Below are 21,064 nucleotides of genomic sequence, written 5' to 3' on the forward strand. Positions count from 1 at the left end.
GTAATTGGCTATGCAGGTATGTGGCAGCATTAATAAATTTAAACATAGTGTCATTTTTCTTCATACTAGGTCACTGAATCAGTCAACGAAAATTTTTTAATACCTACATGTGCTCTGTTGAACAGATTCTTAAATCCGTGATGAGCTATAAATACAAATTTGGCTTATACTTAGGTGTTATTTGATATAACATGATAGAATATGATTTGACCTTTACTCCCAGATATTGTTTTGTTATTGAAACCATAATAAATACATAACCATATATAGTCAATTCTTGATTATCCTTGTTAACTAATTGGTCATTATTTTGACAGTTTGCCAGACACCGGGCTGACTTCCCTAAGCCAAACAGAACACACCTCCAGCTACCTTCTGTGCATGATTTTCCGATTATAGGTCCCACAGGTTTACTCCTTTCTTGCTTTCCCCTGATGCAACTTCCAAAGAAATTGCAGAAATAGGGTATTAAATAGAGAATCTATATGTGATTACTTTTCTCATTTTCACTTTTGTTGAATGCACAGTTTTATCAGAAGAAATCAATCTTTAAGAATATAATTACTTTTAAATGATGAAATTAGTAAACTACAGTAAAGTTCTTGATCAGTAATTCTTTAACTTCCTAAGTTGTAAGTTTTACATAAACTACAAGGTGTTACTTTTACTTTATTGAAATCTACTTTTAAAAGTTTGACTTTTTAAATTTCAAGTAGAACTAAACCCATAATGAAGAGTTAATTCATTTACATCCTAATGTATTCTCATATTTTAGGGTTACCTTTACAGTTCAGCATTGCAACTCTATGGAGTAGAATTGAACAAAGACTTTTGCCAGTTGCAAGAAATGATAATAAAAAAATACCAGTTCACTGACAGAATAAAGGTACTGTTTTAAATATATATTCTGTTGTTTATAGGATAGCATAATTTAGCCAAATTTCTTCTGCATTGTAGTTGGAAAATCTTTTTTTTAATTTAATCTTTATTGTATTTTTTTCCATTATCATTTAGTCCCCTTATACCTCCTTCCCCCTAGAATCAACACACTATTGTCCGTGTCCATGGAAGATCTTTTTCAATCTATTCTTGGTTGCTGTTGTATAGAAACATATTTGAGTTGACTTAATACTTTAAAACATTAATAAAGATGAATTATTATTATTATATTCCACTCACATAGTTCTATTCTTCCCCAATTTTTTTAGAAAGTGGATATTTTTTCTTATTTTCCTCATATCAGCTATAGTATTGGTAGCAGCATTTTTTACTTTCTAGATGTTGACCCGAAGTGTATTTAATTAAACTCTGTGGAAAATAAGCAGAAAGATTAAGTAATGCTCACAGTTCTTTATCTTCTGTTTTCTAAGCTCTCAGGAGAAATTGTGGATGCCACGGAATAACAAACAGTTCATGAGAGAATGATGCCCTAGGTTGGGCTCCAACGGAAGCTTTCTCTTTCTCAACCGTTTTCATCTCATGGCACATATAAACTAATTACTGAAAGTCTGTGGCAAACTAAAAAAAAATAATTCTGATTGATTTACAAAAAGAAAATAATAGTAATTACCTACTCTTTTTGCTCCAAAGTGACTTTTTAAAAAATCTGGTGCTTCACAGACAACAGTATGGTGATTACGAGGAGAAAGGGGGGTGGAGGAGAAAGAAGAGGGGAAAGGGGGATAAATGATGATGGAGGGAGACTTGACTTGGGGTGGTGAGCACACAATACAGTGTACATATGATGTATTATAGAAGTGTACAGCATTCCCTCACTTGTCACTGGTATTACATTCTAGACACCCCGCGATAGGTGAAAATCTGCCAAGTAGGAACCTTACATTTGTTTTAGTATTTATATATATTTTAAGGCTTTATAAACCCTTCCCACACACTTATAAACTGTTCCCAGTTCCTTATTAGCCTTTCCCACACTTTTATAAACACTACTTATGTTCTTAAACATATTCTACACTCTTAAACCTACGTAACTTTAACAACACACATATACAGTACCACAAACTCCCACAATATAGCAAAAAATCCGTGATAAATAATTAAATATAATATTTTTTTAAATCCCGCGATACAGTGAAGCTGTGATAAGTGAACTGCGATACAGAGAGGGACTACTGTATACCTAAACCTTTATAATTTTATTAACCAATGTCACACCAATAAATTCAATAAAAAAAAATCAGATGCCTATGTTTGTACATAAGGATTTCTGGTACCAAGAATTAACCAATCAGATGCAACCTTATTAGGCGATGTGATCAATAAGATGCAACTCTATTATATGACCTTTATATTTATGGTTCAAGACAGGGCATCACACCAGATGGCTATTGTTATGTTGGCTGTTGTCATTTTTTTATTTATCAATCTAAAGGAAAAGAAGTCCGTGCCCCTGACTAAATAGTCTGGTATTACATGTTTTAAAAATTCTTGCGGCACACTGGTTGAAAAATTGCTGCTATAGGTAAAGGGAAAAAAAAAAAAGGGAAAGGAAGTTTTCTGGTTAATGAAGTAACCATTATTTCAGTAACAATCCTATACTTTTAATGGCAATGCAGAGAAATACTGAGCTCTAACAATATCTGGTGTTAAAGACAATCTAACGTTGGAAGTCTTTTCTCAGTAAGATTAAGGATCTAACCTTACCCTCTGCATAGAAGGAAATTTTTTCACTTTTTTCCTCCTTCCATCCTTCTCTTTCTTAGTCTCTCTCATCTTAGACATAGAGAGACAAATGATCAAAGCTAATTCATTGTCCAATAATAAATTCATGGATTTTTCTCACAATCCTACATATACTGAAGCAAAACATGACTTTTGCGTAATAAGAATCACATAACAGGAGTATCAATTTAATTTGAAAAGAGATTTAAAAATTCAGACTTCTTAAGAATCATAGTTTATAAATAGACCAAGTACTTTTTTGCTATTTTTTGAAAGATGTTAAAGTTCTATAAAATAAATACTTAGTAACATTTTAAAAGATATTTGCCTCTTGCTTTTCAAAGGAGTGTATATGGATGCACACGCATGCACATGCTGTTCTGGCTTGCGGCTTCTGTGGCCATCAGCAACCCAATGGTAGAAAGCTGTTTTTATACCATTTATTGGCAACCTTAACATTTATCTTTCTTCCATGAAACTAAAGACAAATGTTGGATTTGCAGGGCTCAAGATAACAGACAGGAATTTCAGGATTTTTTTTTTTTAAATAATTTCTTTTGAAATCAACTAGCCTTCAAGGCTCAGTCTTTACTTTTTCTGTTTCATTTTTGTACTTGTTTGTTTGTTTTTAAACAGGGCTTTTCTCAGAACTCTAGGAATCCTTTGTTGTCTGTTCATACTTAAGAATGAGAAACAAAAACACTGACTGAGGTTCTTTTTAAAAAAACTGAATTGATTGGCGTGACATTGGTTGAAGTTCTGGTTGAAGCACTGGAGAGGGGATTCTGAGCATTGTGGGCTTCACTGTTGAGTGATCTTGTTTGGGTAATTAATTAGTTGGAGAATATCTGATGAAGTATCTTAAGATCTTTTCCTTTGGGTCTGTCTGATTGTACAGAGGAAACCTTTCAATCTCCTTACTGAATGACAAGCACATCCTGGAAACTGAGAGGTAGTGGAAAAGGACTAGAGAGAGGTGTGGGGTTCTCAGCATCCTGTCTGCATATTTCCTTAATTCCCTCGTTTTCAGCATATTATCATTTCTTTCAACTAGGCCTGGTGTCCCCTGGCCCAGAGACCTTCTTTCTTACCCTTTCTGGAGAATAAACTTCTGTTCTTTCACTGGGTTAGACAAAAGGTATATAAAGATCTGGCTGTTTCTTAAAACAAACTTTCAACTAAATTATTTTTAGCGTTTCTTGTTACTCCTTTACTCAGAAATAACTGATACCACCAATTATGAGCCTCTGGAGATTCTGTAGTATAAACCACATTTGGTTCTTAACTTTCTTTATTTCTAGCTTAGAAATCAATTTTCTCAGCTCTCCTAAATTTCTTATTACATCTCTTTTTTTTTCTGACTAAGAAATTTTGTGTATATCATTTCTATTCTCATTCTCCACACCCTTGTGAGAGTATATCTTATATTTTAAAAACCTCCTATTATAATGGGGGTTTAGAAAAGCACAAGAACATATACATGTGTCCCATCCATGGGAGAACCATTGATTTAAATTCCTTCTTCCCTTTCCTCCAGGCTAACAGTAAACTTTCCTTCATTCATATCCTGCTCATTTCCTCTGATGGCACTTATATAGAGTTATCAGCATAGCTATTTCACCCCATTACTAGATTATAATGTATTTGAGAGCAGATATTGTAGCTCATTCATTATGGTATATCTCCCTACATAGTATATAGTACATAGGAGATGCCCATCGGAAATTGGTCAAATTGATTTTATTGCCTTATGACCTCTGCATTATCGGCATTCCAGCACCCATTCCTTGGGTTCTTCCTGGGACTTCTAGAGCACGCACCTCTATCAGTTGCCATAATCGATTGACCCGCCTGGTTATTTTTTATCCTACCTGTAGGGTGGAGGTTGGGGGAAGTGAACAAAAATGGGAAAGGAAAAGAAGAAATTGTGTGGAAGCTATGTTATATCAGTAGGTTAATTTACTTACCTTTTTTCTAGCTAAGCTACCTATTTAGAAGTTTAAAGTGATTAACTTTTTTCTACATTCAGGAATAAGTCAAAGCTATGCTTCACAAGTTCCAGGTCACCTTATTTTTAATTAGTTTAGTATTTTTATTACTTTAAAAAAGAAAATGAATTTTAAAATTAGTCCCCACAACATTCTGAATATTATATATTTATAAGGCCAAGTGTTTATTAGGAAAGAAATCATGTGATGCAAAGTATTAAACTTTGTCTCTTTATAAAATAAAAGTTTTTTGCTTTGCTCTTGAACAAATAAATGTTTCTTGGTATCTTGCCTGCAGGGTGTAAGACTTGATGATTATGGTCTACGTTAATTTTTTGAGGTATATAGTTTTTAAATAAATTATTTTGTTTGCTCTTTTTGACAGATAATATATTCCAGTGAATTTTAGATAAGAGTCGGACAAGGCCAATTAACATATTAACAATTTATAATTTATAAATTACTTTTATAGTTTTTATGGTCCCATTTGACCTATGAATCAGGACAGATACTATTCTATTTTATTTTAGAGGACCCTGACTTCCTCAGCGTACAAACCTAGTTGGTGATGGAGCCAGAACTTGATGACTCTTAACAACTGGTGATATAGTCTTCCCTTATCTGAAGGGCATGTTCCAAGACCCCCCAGTGAATGCTTGAAACCGTGGATAGGACCGAACCGTATATATACAATGTTTTTCCGTATACATACATACCTATGATAAAGTTTAACTTATGAATTAGGCACAGTAATAACTTAACAACAATAACTAATAATAAACTGGAACAATTATACTATAGTAAAAGTTATGTGAATGTGGTCTCTCTCTCCAGTAATTTTTATATTTTTCAGTCCAAACCATTCCTTACTTGCAGTAAATGGCTTGGTGTCACTCGTTTCAGGGGATCACTTGCTTAAATCTTTGCATAGGCTCAATACTTTCTGGCACAACACATTGCTGTCAATGGGAACAAGTTTTGTGTTAATATCTACCACCCACAAAGGAAATGGCTTTTGCACAGTAACTAAGCACCTAACATGCTTTGTGGTGATAACCTGCAGTTTGAAATGCGACACAAAACTAGCATGAATTTCTTTTTCCTTCTTCACAATTTCACAGATAGATTTGTTCTTACTATAGATCTTAGCAACCTCAGCGTATGGTTTTTTTCTTTCTTATATCTAGAACTTTCACCTTTTCATTTAAAAGAAGTATGTTAGGGCTTCTGTTTGGCAAATCTGAATTGCCAGCATCACTGCCCTTTGGGGCCATTATTGAGTAAAACAACAGTTACTTGAACACAAGCACTGCAGTACCGCTACCGTCAATCTGATGACCAAGACTAAGGGGCAGGGAGTGTGCACAATGCAGATGTGCTGGAAGAAGGGATGACTCGCATCCGGGCAGGATGGAGCGGGACAGTGTGATATTTCATCATGCTACTCACTGTGGTTTGCAATTTCAAACTTAATATGAGTTATTCATTTCTTGGATTTTGTATTTAATATTTTCAGACCATGGTTGACTATAGGTGACTGAAATAACAGAAAGCAAAACCACAGATAAGAGGGAACTACTGTAGTGGAAAAAGCTCTAAACTAGGGTCCAAAGAGTATACTTTTGACTATATAAAAAATTCCATCTAAAAGAAATGAACAAATTTTCACAAATATATGGTTTTTATTAGATGTTATCTCCCATAGGCAGTAATATTAAATATACTGTACTCTCTCCCATTTTACAAAGGGTTAACTTTATGTATTACCTCACAACATTATAGAAGCAACAGATATTTTTCTGTGATTGTATGATATGGTGTCTTTGTTGTCTTAAATGAACTCATTTTTCTTTAGGTGCTTCATGCAGACATCTGTACTCAGGATTCCCTTCTGCAAAATGCTGATGTTGTTGTAATGAATAATGTCTTTGAATATTTTCTTGATGAGGCAGAACAGGCCAGGTATGTTATTTATTCAGGCAAGAAGTCTGTTGTTATCCAGCAAAGTATGAAAAGGGATTGGTAAAGCAGAAGTGTTTTCATATTGAACTTTTTAAAAATGACCTCAACTGTGAGGAGATTATGCTTAAAAGGAAATGTGTTCTGTATAAAATGAAAATAAAAAGCTGTTGCCCTGGCCGGTATTGCTCAGTTGGTTGCAGTGTCAACCCGTAGCCGAAGTGTTGCGGGTTCAACTCCCAGTCAGGGCACATGCTTAGTGTGCTCTGACCCCAGTACAGGCATGAACAATCCCTAGTCTGGGTGCATATGGGAGGCAACCAATCGATGCTTCTCTCCATCAGTGTTTCTCTCTCTGAAAGCAATCAAAAAGTGTCCTCTGGTGAGGATTAAAAATTAAATTAAATTAAAAAAATAAACTGTCTAACTTCGTAAAATATTACATCTAATTTTAGGCAGACAACCTCAGAGAAATAAAAATGCCTATGATACAAACCGTAAACAGTTCATACTGAGTACAATCCTGAATGGCTAAATCTCTTTATTCTGCCACCCCTTTACCTTCTATATTCCTCCCCCAACCACCCCTTTCTCTCACTCACACACATCCATATCCATGACTAGTAGGTTAAGGTCACTACAAAACTAACAATTTAAACAGTTTAAAAAGAAATTACCTCAACAGAAAGCTAATCATATAATCAAAGCTCACCCAGAATGAGTAACAATTTTTGGTCACAGGGTAAAGACCATAAACACAACATGAGCAAAGTTGGTTTAATCATAGTGCTCTCTTTAAGTTTAATTTCCAGTGGACAAAGTGTGATTAGCTTTTTACTTTTTTTAAATTAATGACCAGTAGTCAAAACATGACATAATTATTGGAGGATGAAATATTACCAAGTTTGTGTGTATAAGAAGTTTTAAAACACATTAAACTCTTTGGAGATTTATTATAGAAAGATTTTGAATGCTGAATGATGAAACCTACTGTTTCACTTGATATTGGAAATACTGCATGTTTGGATTGTTTTTAAAAACTTTCTTGGTGCATTCGTTCACAAATTCTACATGATTCACTAAATAGGTATTGGCCAGCTGTGTTAGTTCAGTCATTTTCCTAAATTAGTCTAGCACAATGAATTCTAAATATAGATAGGCTATAGCCTCTGGTGGTTAATTATCTCCATCTTGAATGACAGTTCACAGGAGAAGGATTAGAAGATATGGTAAAGCATTCTGATACTGTAATTGTTCTGACAAAACTGATCATTTACCCATATTAATTCTATATTGTAGTAAGTAAAAGAAAATGGATGGCACAACATATAGCCTCCAAAGATTTGTAATCTTAGTCAGAATCTGAGAGCAAGTAGAATGGTACTGCTATAAGAGTTAGTACATAAGAGAAAATAGAAATATATCATAGCCCTGGCTGGTATAGCTCAGGGGATTGAGTGCTGGCCTGCAAACTGAAGGGTAGCCAATTCAATTCCCAGTCAGAGCACATGCCTGGGTCGCAGGTCAGGTCAGTTCCCCAGCTGGGGGAGTGTAAGAGGCAACCTATTGATGTATCTCTCACACATCGATGTTTCTCTCCCTCGCTTTCTTCCTCCTTTCCCCTCTGTCTAAAAAATAAATAAAATCTTTTTAAAAAAGACATATCATAATAATAGGTACTGTGTCCTCAAGAAAGGCACAGCCTTCAGAGTAAGTTAAATCTCATTACAGGGTAACATCCAGATTATAGAGTAATTATTAGTTTAAAAGGTGCCCCTGTGTACCATGACAGCTTGCTGTAAACAGTCAGTGCTATTTTGAGAGCCATGCCCAGTATACCTAGCTTCTTCATTCTTATTAAATAAACTTGTAAAATATGTCATCTTTAAGGAACCACATGAAAAGAAATAAAAGCTCTTGCCCAAACACAGCGATATTTATCAAATGCTGCTACATGATTTTAGATCTAGCCTGAGGGAAAAAAATTGTATCATTTTGCCTAATGATCTTTAGAATGTACTAAACTTAATAACCATTGCTATAACTAAAACAATTGCAATGACACAGCTGCCCACCTGCCACACTGCAAGTGGTGCACATCCCTGCTTTGCTTGATCATTGCTTCCTAATAGTGGGGTGTACTGTAAAGAATGTAGAAATCCAGTTTGTGCCTGCACTAAAGGTTAATCAGAACTGGCCAGACCCTGCCCTCTGACACATACATACACACATGGCATTCAATCATGCTTTAAAACTGGCTGATCCCACTAAACTTCTCAGGGGTCATATTGTCCAGAAAGTCTTTCCATTGAATATTTATGACAGCCAAGTAAAGTATGAGTTTGCTTTTGATGTTATTTTAAAAGATCTAATCTACATGTTATATACTCTTATTGTTAGTTTTTGCTTGGTGTCTGATGTCTATGGTCTTTCTCCATGACTTCCCTACCCTTTCTCCATGACTCTTTCCTACCCCTCCCCTTCAGGCCAGTTCCATTCTGCAGATCCATTTTTGACACGCTCTGGAAAGAACTTAAGGGCCTTTAACTGCTGATACAGCTTTGACTTGTGAATTGGTTCCGAAATTGAGTTTTGGCATAGAATGCCTTGTAGTAAAATGAATCACGATCTTGTTAACTCTTGTCAATGCTATAATTTCACAATTTTGTCAACATTCCTTCAGGAACTGAAGAATTTACCTATTTCTAATATGTTGCTGCAGTGCTGTTTTCTGCAGGCAAACATCTTTTGCCCATCTGGATTTTGAGATACCACCTGTGCTTCATTTTTTTTTGTCGTCCTCATTTAAAAATTTTTATTTATTGATTGATTTGATAGAGAGAAAGAAACATCAGTCTGTTGTTTCACTTATTTACGCATTCACTGGCTGATTCTTGTATATGCCCTGACCCCAAGGCTTGAACCTGCAAACTTGGAACAACACTCTAACCAACTGAGGTACCCAGCCAGGGCTGTCATTCTCATTTTTGAAAAAAATTTCCAGTATCTGGTAAAACCTGACATATAGTTTTTAATGTGTTATAGAGCCTGGGAATATATCAGCCATAATGTAAGGAAACAAGGATCGTTATTAGTGACAGTACCAAGTCTTGAAGAGTCTCTCTCAAGTCTTAAGGTATGTAAGCCTTCCCAGCACTTTTATTGTCAAAATTTTTCTTCTCCTTTTTTCTAGAAATGTTGTCTGATTATAGTGACAAGTGATAGAAAGAATAGCAAGAACTTATGGCTTAAGAACTGGTTTGTTAATTGGCCTCAAGAGCTCTCAAACTGTAATTGTTGTCTTGATTCATACCCTTTGCTTCTCTACTCCATTTTTCCAGCTGTGGGTTTATAATTTTAGGATTACAAGTACTATTAAATGTTTGTAAGAGGCTTTGAATATCCACATCGTAACTTTTTCCCTTAGAAGAAAAGGAACAGAGTTATGCAAGATTCTAGAATCAAGTAAGTAACCTGGAGACTTCTAGGTCAGTTTGTAATCTTGCACAAACCACTTTTCCTCAGATTCTTCATATAACATAAAGCTGATATTTAATAATAAGATTCTACTCAATAAGTTGATCCTTATATAAAAGTTAATTAATAATTGTAAAGCTCTTTGAGATCCAGATGAAAGATACTGTTGTATTTCTTAATACTGACTATTATTATTTTCTTTAGTAGTATTTACCTTATATACAAGCACTGTCAAATTTAAGCATCTATTTTTTCCTTTAAAAAACAATCATCAATAATACCTTTTAAAATAATTTTGTCAATCATCTAATTACAAAAGTAATTCATATTTACTATTACAAGGGAAATAATACATGATATAATATTTTAAAAAAGATGTTAGTCTGCCCAGTTTCCCCACAACTTAATTCTTCCCTGCAAGATCTCCACTCCATGAGTTTGTGTTCCTACCATACTTTTCCATCCTCATAAAAACGTACCTTTTACAATATTGGTCTCCAGTTTGGAATTTCTATATATAATATGTTGAACTAATTAAGTTATGTTACCAAAATAACAACTTTCAAACTTAATATGTAAATCTGTTTAGATAACCATTGGAAAATACTGTTTATGAAACAGTCCTTATACATAAATTCTTGAATAACTTCATTGCTGTCCTATTTAATGAAACTTCTTTAGACGGATATAAGTATATCCATTGGTGGCTTCAGAATTTCTGTGTCATGGGGATTCACATTTGCAATGTGAAGGGAAGGGCCTGATGAAGGTTTTGGATCAGTCTTGCTCATGCATCCCCTCAGCTCCACTGCTGTATATATGAGCAGCTTTTCTGGGTTCTCTCTGTATTCCCATTGTTGTTTTAGTCTTTTATTATTTAAGCCTAATGATAATTGTTAAACTATTTATATTAAAACAATCATTCTATTCTGTATTTTCTTTATTTAAAAATTCTCAAATCAGAGTAAATTAATTTAGTCCTTGAATCCATAGACCATTTAGTACAACAAGGAATTGTTCATGTGGTACCATATAGAACTTAGTCCTGCTCGTTGTACTAAAACTCCATTGTGTTCAGTTACTTACTTAGTTATGATTTCTTCAAGAAAAAAGGATCATTCTGCATTTTCATGTTTGTTTATAATCTTTCTTTCCAGGTTAATATACAGTTATCTCTCTGGGTTGAAGAGATACCACTGAACTACGATGTATACCCAGAAAAGGATATTGACAGGGAAGCCATTGAACAAATACACTTATATAAGATTCTCTAGCACTAAAATAGTCCTATCTAATTGTAATGTTTTTCAGTATATTACAAAATAATAAAAAAGACATATAACCCCAATACCCTAACACATTTTTTCTGTGTATTTTTTCTAGTCTTTATACACATGTTTACATATTTATAAATAGTTGCATATGTATACATACAATTTTGATGTGTGTATAATTTAATTAAAATATTTACCTGAAAATCTGTGGTTTTCCTCTGGTTTATTCTGTTAGAAATATAAATATGTCTTTCTTTAGTCACCAAGTCCAGATATGACAAAAAAGAAAAAGACTAGAAGTTGTTTCTATTAAGAAAGAAGAGTGGAGGGGAAGGGAAGTTCCATTGTATCCCAATTATTAGAACTCGGTTCTCTAAGGTTCCTTGTATACAGCTTTATCTGAGGAGTCTAGCACAAGGATAAATAAAATATAATTACAGTTGCTAGGGAAAAGCAAAACTAAAAAGATAGCCTCCAAAATATAAAGAGATTATATCTAGGTGGAACAATTACTGGTGGGTATTTTTTTTTCTTCTTTCCTGTGCTTTTCTCTTTATTTATTTTTTCTATAATGACTATATTTTTTGAAGTCAGAAAGAGCAAAACTTTTAAGGAATGCAGTGGAACATCAAAACTTGAACATTTAACTACTACCAGTAATTTGATATTTAGTATTCTATTTAAGTTGCTTTTTAAAACTAAACTGACCCACATTTTGGAATTGTAGAACTTTTTGCACATCTATCTGTGAAAGAATTTATAATTATCTGCTTATGAAAAAGAATTTGCTAACTTTCAAAAGGCAGTTCAATAGCTAAACAAAATGTGAAAAGTAAAGACAGATGCTTGGAACTTTACCTTTACTGTGCTACTAATAAATTTAATATTTAGGATCTAGTAAAATACCGAATATCAGAATACATGCTGGAATTCCAATAATTTCTTATTCATACAGACATTACTAATTCCTGCAAACTTATTAAACATCCTTACCATGCTAGTCACCCAAAAAGAAGCTAAAGCAGAGTTAGGAAGTCACTAACTACTTCTGGCATCTCTCTGTAACAATTGGTGGATGTTACAAGAAGGTTATGCAGATTTTCTGAGGTTTTACAAAAAGATTTTAGAAAAGGAGACAAGTTACAAGTATTTCTAAATAGCTTGTAGCTGTTATGTGATTATTTTATACATAATTAAATGTATTCATTGGTTTATAGTGATAACATATTTAGACACCTAAATTTCACATACAATAAGCAATACTAACTATAGCAATTAGAGCATTACATAAGATACATATAGAAATCATATATGAAAAAATGAGTTTTTTAGCAATATTGCACGTAATTATAGACATAAGAGTTACTTGATTTCACTTTATGCTGTATCTACTTTTTAAATCTTTGCCCAAGTATATGTTTATTGACTTTAGAGAGAGAGGAAGGGAGAGAGAGAAACACTAATGTAAGAGAAACATCAGTCTGCTGCCCCTCTACATGCCCCAAGCAGGGACTGAACCTGCAACCTTTTGGTGTACAGGACAATACTCCAACCAACTGAGCCACCAGGCCAGCGCTCTACCTATTCTTAAGAAATTGTATTTCCTAACTCTGAATCCCAATTGCCCTATTGTTTATTTGAATGTTCCTCAGAAGCATGAACCTCTAAAGCAAAATACGCTTCTCTGGCTCTTGGTAATGCCAGAATTCCTATTCTAGAATGCTCTGGACAGGACTGGGGGAGAAATAACACTAGCAACACTCAGGGCCATAAGGGGAGAAATCTGTCAACCTAGTTTCAAATTATCCAGACCCTCATCTATAGAAGAAAAATAAGTATTCAACTTTCGTTAGTGGAATATAGTTAGGAATACAGATTAGAGGTGGTTACCATAGATAATGTGATTAAAATTACAGAAATAATGGGCAATTATTTAAATATTGTCACTGCTATTATTTTAGACATTAACATGAACTGTGAATCTTCAGTTGATGGAGTGAAAAAAAGTATAACAGTCTAAAATACTGGAAAATAGCCTGTGTGGTAGATATATAATAACATTTTTAAATAAATGCCTGAGACAAATATTAGAATTACAGGATATTGAGGAAATATTCCTACACCCGTATTTATAACCTACATGTGGAACTACGTGTCCATATATTTGTCTAGAGACAATAACTATCAAAAAAGCCAGGTTCCATCCTGGCTGGCATGGCTCAGTGGATTTAGCGCCATGGTGCCTGTGAACCAAAGGGTTGCTGGTTTGATCTCCAGTCAGGTGAATTGTGCTTGGGTTGTGGGCCAGGCCCCCAGTTGCAGACGCGCAAGAGGCAACCACACATTGGTGTTTCTCTCCCTGTCTTCTTCCTTCCCTTCCTCTCCCTCTACAAATAATTAAATAAATCCATTTTTTTTTTAAAGCCTAGTTCTTATCTGAGGAGAATTTTTGCTATTGGAAGTTTCTCACATCTCACAGTTCGTGTCTCCTTCGCCCCAATCACCCACTACCCTCTGATCTGCAGGCAGTGTGTCTCAGAAGGCAGGCTGGAGGGTAGTAGTGTTAAGATGTCTTCATATGTCAGCAGCCAGATGAAAAATACACAAAACAAAAAAAAACTTTTTATCATATAGCATTACTTATGCTCAAACAACTAAAAATATTAGGGTTACAGTAAATGTCCAAATTATTTAGCTCTTTACCTCATGAAGTATATGACAAATTTGAGAGAAAAAAGGAAATGAAGTTGCGTAAGAACATTAGAACATTTTTCTGCCAGTGTTCCTTTAGAATTATTCAACTTCACAGTATTTCTCCAAGTGTTGTCCCCTCTTTCTCTCATTAACCTCCAATCCTCTCTACTAATGCAGAGGCCTTTGAGGTCCTATTTGGGAATACCACAGCTTAAACTTTCAAGAATTTCATGAAAACTTCATAATCAGTAGACATTGTAAGGTATTTTCTATTGATGGTGAAGTTACAGTCATGCAACTATTCATTGCACTAACTAATCACCCAAGTGTGTGTTAAGCTCACACTATACATCTAAGCACTTTGTCGACTCTGCAGATACAAAAACGGAACACTTCGTTCCACCGCCAAACGACCTCAACTGTAAGGAGGACATGTTATTTTTATTTATTTATTTTTGTTGCAAGTGAGAAATGTCATTTTATTCAGTACATAGTAGCAGTTTTCTGGAGCTGAACTTGAAGGAAAGCCCTTACCTAGCCCCCTACCTAGAATTGGGCTGGTAAGGAGGTTTATAATCTGTGGCACAAGCAGGGACACATTAGTGCTGATACGGAATGAGGAAAGATGTAAGGAACAGCCTATGCAGAGGGGTACAGCATAATGAGTACTCTCTTTTTATATATCTATATTTATTGTAGTTTACATTCAATGCTATTTTATATTAAATTGTACTGCATAGTGGTTAGACAATCATATACTTTAAAAAGTGTTCCCCTTGGTATTTCCAGTACCCATCTGGCACCATAGTTATTACAATTCATTGACTCTATTTCCTGTGCTGTACCACACTGAGTATTTTTGTATGACTAGAGCCCAGGGTAGGCTTACAAGAGGTTGGTGAAGTGCATGCATGCCAGATCAGGAAGGACGTGGTAAGCCAGGTAAACAAGATCGCGTTTTATTCTGAGAGGGTGAGCCATTAAAAGATTTTAAGCAGCATATTGATATGGTCACAATAAAATTATAGAAACATAAATCTGGAGGTATTATCTAGGATAATTAAAGGGGAAAATTGAGAGGCAAGGGGATGTCAGGAAGTCATTGTGCTTCAGTGAACCCAGCAGGAATGAATCAAGACAGCAGCTCTGGGGATGAGAATAGAAAGGAGTCAAGAGGTATTTATGAAGACTCAGCACTTTTATGGGGATTACATAAATCCAGAAGTGATGAGAGTTTAAAAATTATACTTATGAAGATATATAAGAAAATCAATGTGGCATTACAACAAATTTATTGTCAAAAGATAAAAGCAAGAAATCTACTGAATGGAATCTTACATTAGTAGCATAAAATATAGTTAAATACATGTCCAAAAATGAATGCTGAGAGGCAAATGCTAAGACAATAGATTGAAAAGGAACCTGCCAAGGGTGAAACACACACACACACACACACACACGCAGGCACACACACAAGATAAACAAGGGTATTATCATTGAAGAAAAGGATTTGGGTGGGGCATAAAATTCCAAACATTTTTCATGTAAATAAATAAGAATCTAGCTGGGAAAAAGAACACTTATGGGTTTCCCTGAGTACATGCTAGCACTGTAAAATATTTCTGCTTTTAAGAGAAACTCACTCTGGTCAGGGTGGCTTGGTTGGAGTACTGTCCTGTAACCAAAGGGTTGCAGGTTCGATTCTCAGCCAGGGCACATACCCACATTATGGGTTCAATGCCCAGCCCAAGTGCATATGGGAGGCAACTGATAGATGCTTCTCTTATAATGACGTTATGTTTCTCCCCCTTCCTCTCTCTGTTAAAAGAAAAAAAAAGGCAATTTTTTAAAAAAAGGAAAAAAAAAGGAGCTCATTTACTGGATACAGTATAATGAAACAGGCTTTGGAAGTTGGCTGCTGTTAACTTCCTAGACTTGTCCAGATGTCTTAAGCAATTCACCAATTTTATTTTTTATTTTTTTATTTTTCAATTACAGTTTACATTCAGTATTATTTTGTATTAGTTTCAGGTGTATAGACAAACTCATGTAAAGTGTTTTGAGTACCACCTTTTTCACCCAGTCCTTCAAGGCCCTGCCCCTCTGGCAACTGTCAGTCTGTTCTCTGTGTCTGTGAGTCTTTCTATTTTGCTTGTTTATTTTCTTTATGTTATTTAGGTTCCACACATAAGTAAAATCATATGGTATTTGTCTTTCTCTCACTACCTATTTCACTTAGCATTATACCTCTAGGACCATCGATGCTGTCGCAACTTTAGGCTGCAGTTTACCTACTTGTAAAATAAATAATGTTTTTATGTGAGTTTCACAGAACTATTATATATGTTAACAGAATGATAAACACCTTGAGATACACACATGGAAAAGCACAAATAGAATACAAATTGGAATTGATTTTAGTCTTCTTCCAAAGAAGTACCCCAAGAAAATTGATAAATGTAATATTCATAATTGTATCAAGGATCCTCATTTCCAAGAGCACTGAAATTCAACTTGCTCTTTGCTAACAGGTTGTTAAATTTAACTGGTTGTTAAATTCTCTGAAACTTGGTTTTCTCAAATTTATACTTTCTTTAAGAGAGATGAAGAAAAGAAAAATATGCCTGCTCTGGCTGGTGTGGCTCAGTGGATTGAGTGCTGCAGCCTGTGAACCGGAAGGCCGCAGGTCTGACTCCTGGTCAGGGCACATGCCTGGGTTGTGGGCCAGGTCCCCGGTTGGGGGCGAGTGAGAGGCAACTGATTGTTTCTCTCACACATTGATGTTTCTCTCCCTCTCTTTCTTCCTCCCTTCCCCTCTTTCTAAAAATAAATAAGAAATTGTTTAAAAATAAGTTATATAAAAATATGCCCAAGATAACCTCCCAGGAATAAACAGAATATGGGTTAATGAAAATGTAATCCTGTAGACTAAGAAGAAAAAAAATGTATGAAAAATCTCAACTGAATCTACTGGCAGGAAAAGATCAAAAGCTATAAAATCGGCCCTTAAGCAGGCTCTATAAAACACTTCCATATTGACCTAAATCAAAAGCAGACTCCTAGACCAGAAAGGTGATATATATTTAAATCTTGAGCCCTCAAGGAGAATTTTCAGACAAAAAAACCCACCTAGACTTTACTGACACATATTTTGTACACAAAATATTAGCTATTGATGACAACAACACAATGAAGTAGGAGCTATTAATCCCACTTAATAGATGAGAAAACTGAGTTTTAGCGGAAGTAAGAAACTTTCCAAAAGTTGTACAGCTAGTAAATGGCAGAGCCAGGATTCAACCCTATTTTCTATCTGAACTCCAAAACCTATGCTCTTTTATGTTGTCTCTTTATTTAAAATTTAATAACCTAATATTAACCACAAAGTCAACAGATTCTAGAGAAGAAAAGCTTCCTCATTTTGCCTTTGGATCTCTATTCATGTGAGAGTTGCTTGAGTAATTGCCACTTACATGAGCTATAACTGTGATTGATAAACATCAATGGGGTGCTTAAGCCAAGAGGAAAAATGACAATGAGGTCATACTTCAAAATTTGTTGATCTGGAATAAAAAGGGCACAATATAGCTTTAATATTGTAATTGGTATTGCTTAATATTATGATATAATATCCTAGATGGAAATTATTGTGATTCTATTTTTGCCTTGAAATTCACCTAAATAGAAAGTACGTTCAGTCTCTTCCCTTTTTTTCCATTTACTAAATTGTTTATACACTATAAAATATTACCAAAACATTTTACAATTTAATACAAAGAATTATTATTTTTATTTACTTATTTATTTTTAATTATATTTTATTGATTATGCTATTACAGTTGTCCTAATTTTTCCCCTTTGGCCCCCTCAACCCAGCACCCCCCACTCCCTCAGGCATCCCCGCACCATTGTTCATGTCCATGGGTCATGTGTATAAGTTCTTTGGCTACTGTATTTACTATGCTGTACTTTACATCCCCATGGCTATTCCGTAACTACCTATTTGTACTTAATCCCCTCACCATAACCCCGTCCCATTTGGCAACCATTAAAATGCTCTCTGTATTCATGACTCTGTTTCTGTTCTTCTTGTTTGCTTAGTTTGTTTTTTAGATTCAATTGTTGATAGATATTTATTTTTTGCCATTTTATTGTTCATAGTTTTGATCTTTTTCTTAAATAAGTCCCTTTAACATTTTATATAACAATGGCTTGGTGATGATGAACTCCTTTAGCTTTACCTTGTCTGGGAAGCGCTGTATCTGTCCCTCCATTCTAAATGATAGCTTTGCTGGATAGAGCAATCTTGACTGTAGATCCCTACTTTTCATGACTTTGAATATCTCTTGCAAGTTCCTTCAAGCCTGTGAAGTTTCTTTTGAGAAATCACCTGATAGTTTTATGGGAACTCCACTGTAGGTGACTAACTTTTTTTCTCTTGCTGCTTTTAAGATTCTCTCTTATCTTTAATCTTTGGCATTTTAGTTATGCTGTGTCTTGAGGTGGGCCTCTTTGCATTCATCTTGTTTAAAACTCTCTGTGCTTCCTGGACTTGCCTGTCTATTTCCTTCACCAACACAGAAAATTTTCTTTTGTTATTTTTTCAAATAGATTTCTAATTTCTTACTCTTTCTCTTCTCCTTCTGGCACCTCTGGGATACAAATGTTGGCATGTTAGAAGTTGCCCCTGAGGCTGTTTACACTATCCTTGTGTTTTTGGATTCTTTTTTCTTCTTGTTCTTCTGATTGATTGTTTTTTGCTTCCTTATGTTCCAAATCATTGATTTGATTCCTGGCTTCATCCACTCTACTGTTGTTCCCTTATAAATTGTTCTTTATTTCAATTAGTGTATCCTTTGTTTCTGACTGGATGTTCTTTATGCTGTTGAGGTCCTCGCTAAGTTCTTTGAGTATCCTTATAAAGTGTGTTTTGAACTCTGCATCTGATAGATTGCTTAACTCCATTTTGCTTAGTTCTTTTTCTGGAGTTTAGATCTGTTTTTCATTTGGGCCACGTTTCTTTGTCTCCTTATTTTGGCAGCCTCCTTGTGTTTGTTTCTATGTATTAGACAGAGTTACTATGACTCCTTGTCTTGGTATCATGAACTAATGTAGTGGGGGTCTTGTAGTGTTGGATGGCACAGCCTCCTCATCACCCACGCTGGGTACTCAACATGTGCCCTTCATGTGTGCTGAGTACACCCGCCTCTTGTAGCTGAGTCTTGGTTGCTGTTGGCAGTTCAACGGGCAGGATTTACCCTGGCCAGTCAGTTACAAAGATTGGCTGTGACCACTTAACTTCAACCTCTGCCATCTGTGGAGAATCAGCTGTACAGTGGCAGGATGGTGCTGCTCCAGCATGGTCTGTAGCTGTCCACTGGGTGCACAAGTCCTGGCGTTTCCAGGTGGTGCAGGCCAAGGTCAGCCCACAGATGTGTTTTGCCTAGGGCCACCCTGCCTGAACTATAGAGCAATCTGAGATGGCTGCTACTTGTGCTGGGGTTGGAGGTTCCCAGGTGAAGCCAAGCTGTGAAACTAGGCTGCTGCTGCTGGTGCTGAGCCTGGAGCCACTTAGCAAGAGGTACTGGGGCTGGGGGCTCATGGAGGTCAGCTGTTCCTTGTTTGAAAGAATTTAGGAAGTGGTGAAGGGTGAGCCAAGACCAGCCATTCATATAGAAAAGTTACTGTTAATAGGGGAAAGTTGGGTGTGAGGGAACCTCAGGAGATCTCCCGGGCAGGGCAAACAGTGTTAGCCAGGTTGATGGAGGCTCAGGTATGGCACCCACCTGCCAGCTCTGTGGTTCTGCCTGCCTTTCTGTCTGGGAGAAAGCTATTCCCCAGATCTTGTCATGATGCCAAACACTTTAGTTCTTCCCTGTATGCCATTGGTGCCTTTCAAGCTGCTACCCTGGTGCTGGATCTCAGAGGGGGTGAGTCTGAGTAGGTGAGTCCATGTGAGTTCTTTAAGAGGAGCTGTATGGGACTCCAGAAGTTTCTTCCACTGACTAAATCCCTGCTGGTTTTGGAAGCCATAAGTTAATGGGGACTTACCTTCCTGACACTGGTACCCTGGGCTGGGGGGCCTGGTGTCAGGCTGGGACTCCTCACTCAGAAGATATCCCTCCTGAATTTTTTGTTCACTTCTCATGGGTAGGGATCAGCCCGTTCTGCATCTCTGCCCCTCCTGCCATTCTGGATGGTTGTAGTTTCTTTAATTCCATAGTTGTCAGACTTCCATTCAACTGGATTTCTAATGGTTCTGAGTGATGGGTGTTCTATATTTTAATTCTAATTTTGATGTGGTTATGCCCCAGACTTTTCAAATGTACTGAAGACAGAAAATATGCCAAGATTTTGGCTTACCGGCAGGAGAACTAGTAGAGAGACTATATATAAATGATTTACTTAAAATAATGACTCAGTTTTAGGCCTCCAGCTTTGTTTACTTTTTCCCTGCCAAACAAATATTATTTAGATCAAAGGTGTAAGAAACAAGGACATAGTGACTCCCAAACCAGTAGAAAATCATTAGTAACAAAGGGCAAATGTAATTAGAGGGTCTTAAGGGACATCCTGAAGGGGGAAAGATAGTCATTATCAGACAAAGGGAAAACGGGAGAAGGTAGTTGACAGTAGTAACATATTTACAAATCACAATAGGGGCACTTAGATAATCCCGTTAGATTGTAACTTCGGAGTAACCAGTAATGGAGAAATGGGGGAGAAGGAGAGGGGAGGGGAAGCTAATCGTGTTAGGGAGGGGGAGCTAATCGCATTACTATAAAACCAGTTTTCATTGTCTACTTGGGGCGCACATTCTCCTGGCTGAGGGTGTGCCCGACTCTGCAGACTTGTGAATAAACCCCTCGCTTTGCTGTTCAAGTCCTGTGTACCGGTTTTTTTATTGTGAGCATTTCTCACAAACTGCAACGTGAAAATAAGAAGATCCATACTTTCTGTTGAAAGATGAAGAATTCAGAGAAGCACGGA

General features: G+C 35.9%; 1 protein-coding gene across 2 annotated transcripts in view; it reads left to right on the top strand.

Moving 5' to 3' along the window:
• The window catches only part of LOC150015888 (uncharacterized), a 43,524-nt gene extending 32,070 nt beyond the window's left edge, over nucleotides 1–11,454 (top strand). Inside the window, exons 5-8 of one of the 2 annotated variants that reach the window (XM_090271850.1) lie at nucleotides 776–886; nucleotides 6,526–6,632; nucleotides 9,675–9,765; nucleotides 11,264–11,454. In XM_090271850.1, the coding sequence (XP_090127976.1) occupies nucleotides 776–886; nucleotides 6,526–6,632; nucleotides 9,675–9,765; nucleotides 11,264–11,380 (426 nt within the window). In that variant the 3' untranslated portion in view covers nucleotides 11,381–11,454. The remainder of the gene's footprint in view (nucleotides 1–775; nucleotides 887–6,525; nucleotides 6,633–9,674; nucleotides 9,766–11,263) is intronic. The other variant, XM_090271851.1, reaches the window with a different exon arrangement.
• Nucleotides 11,455–21,064: the final 9,610 nt, after the last annotated feature.

This window comes from Furipterus horrens, unplaced genomic scaffold (assembly GCF_987537825.1).
Source record: "Furipterus horrens unplaced genomic scaffold, mFurHor1.1.pri manual_scaffold_3, whole genome shotgun sequence".
NCBI lineage: Eukaryota > Metazoa > Chordata > Mammalia > Chiroptera > Furipteridae > Furipterus > Furipterus horrens.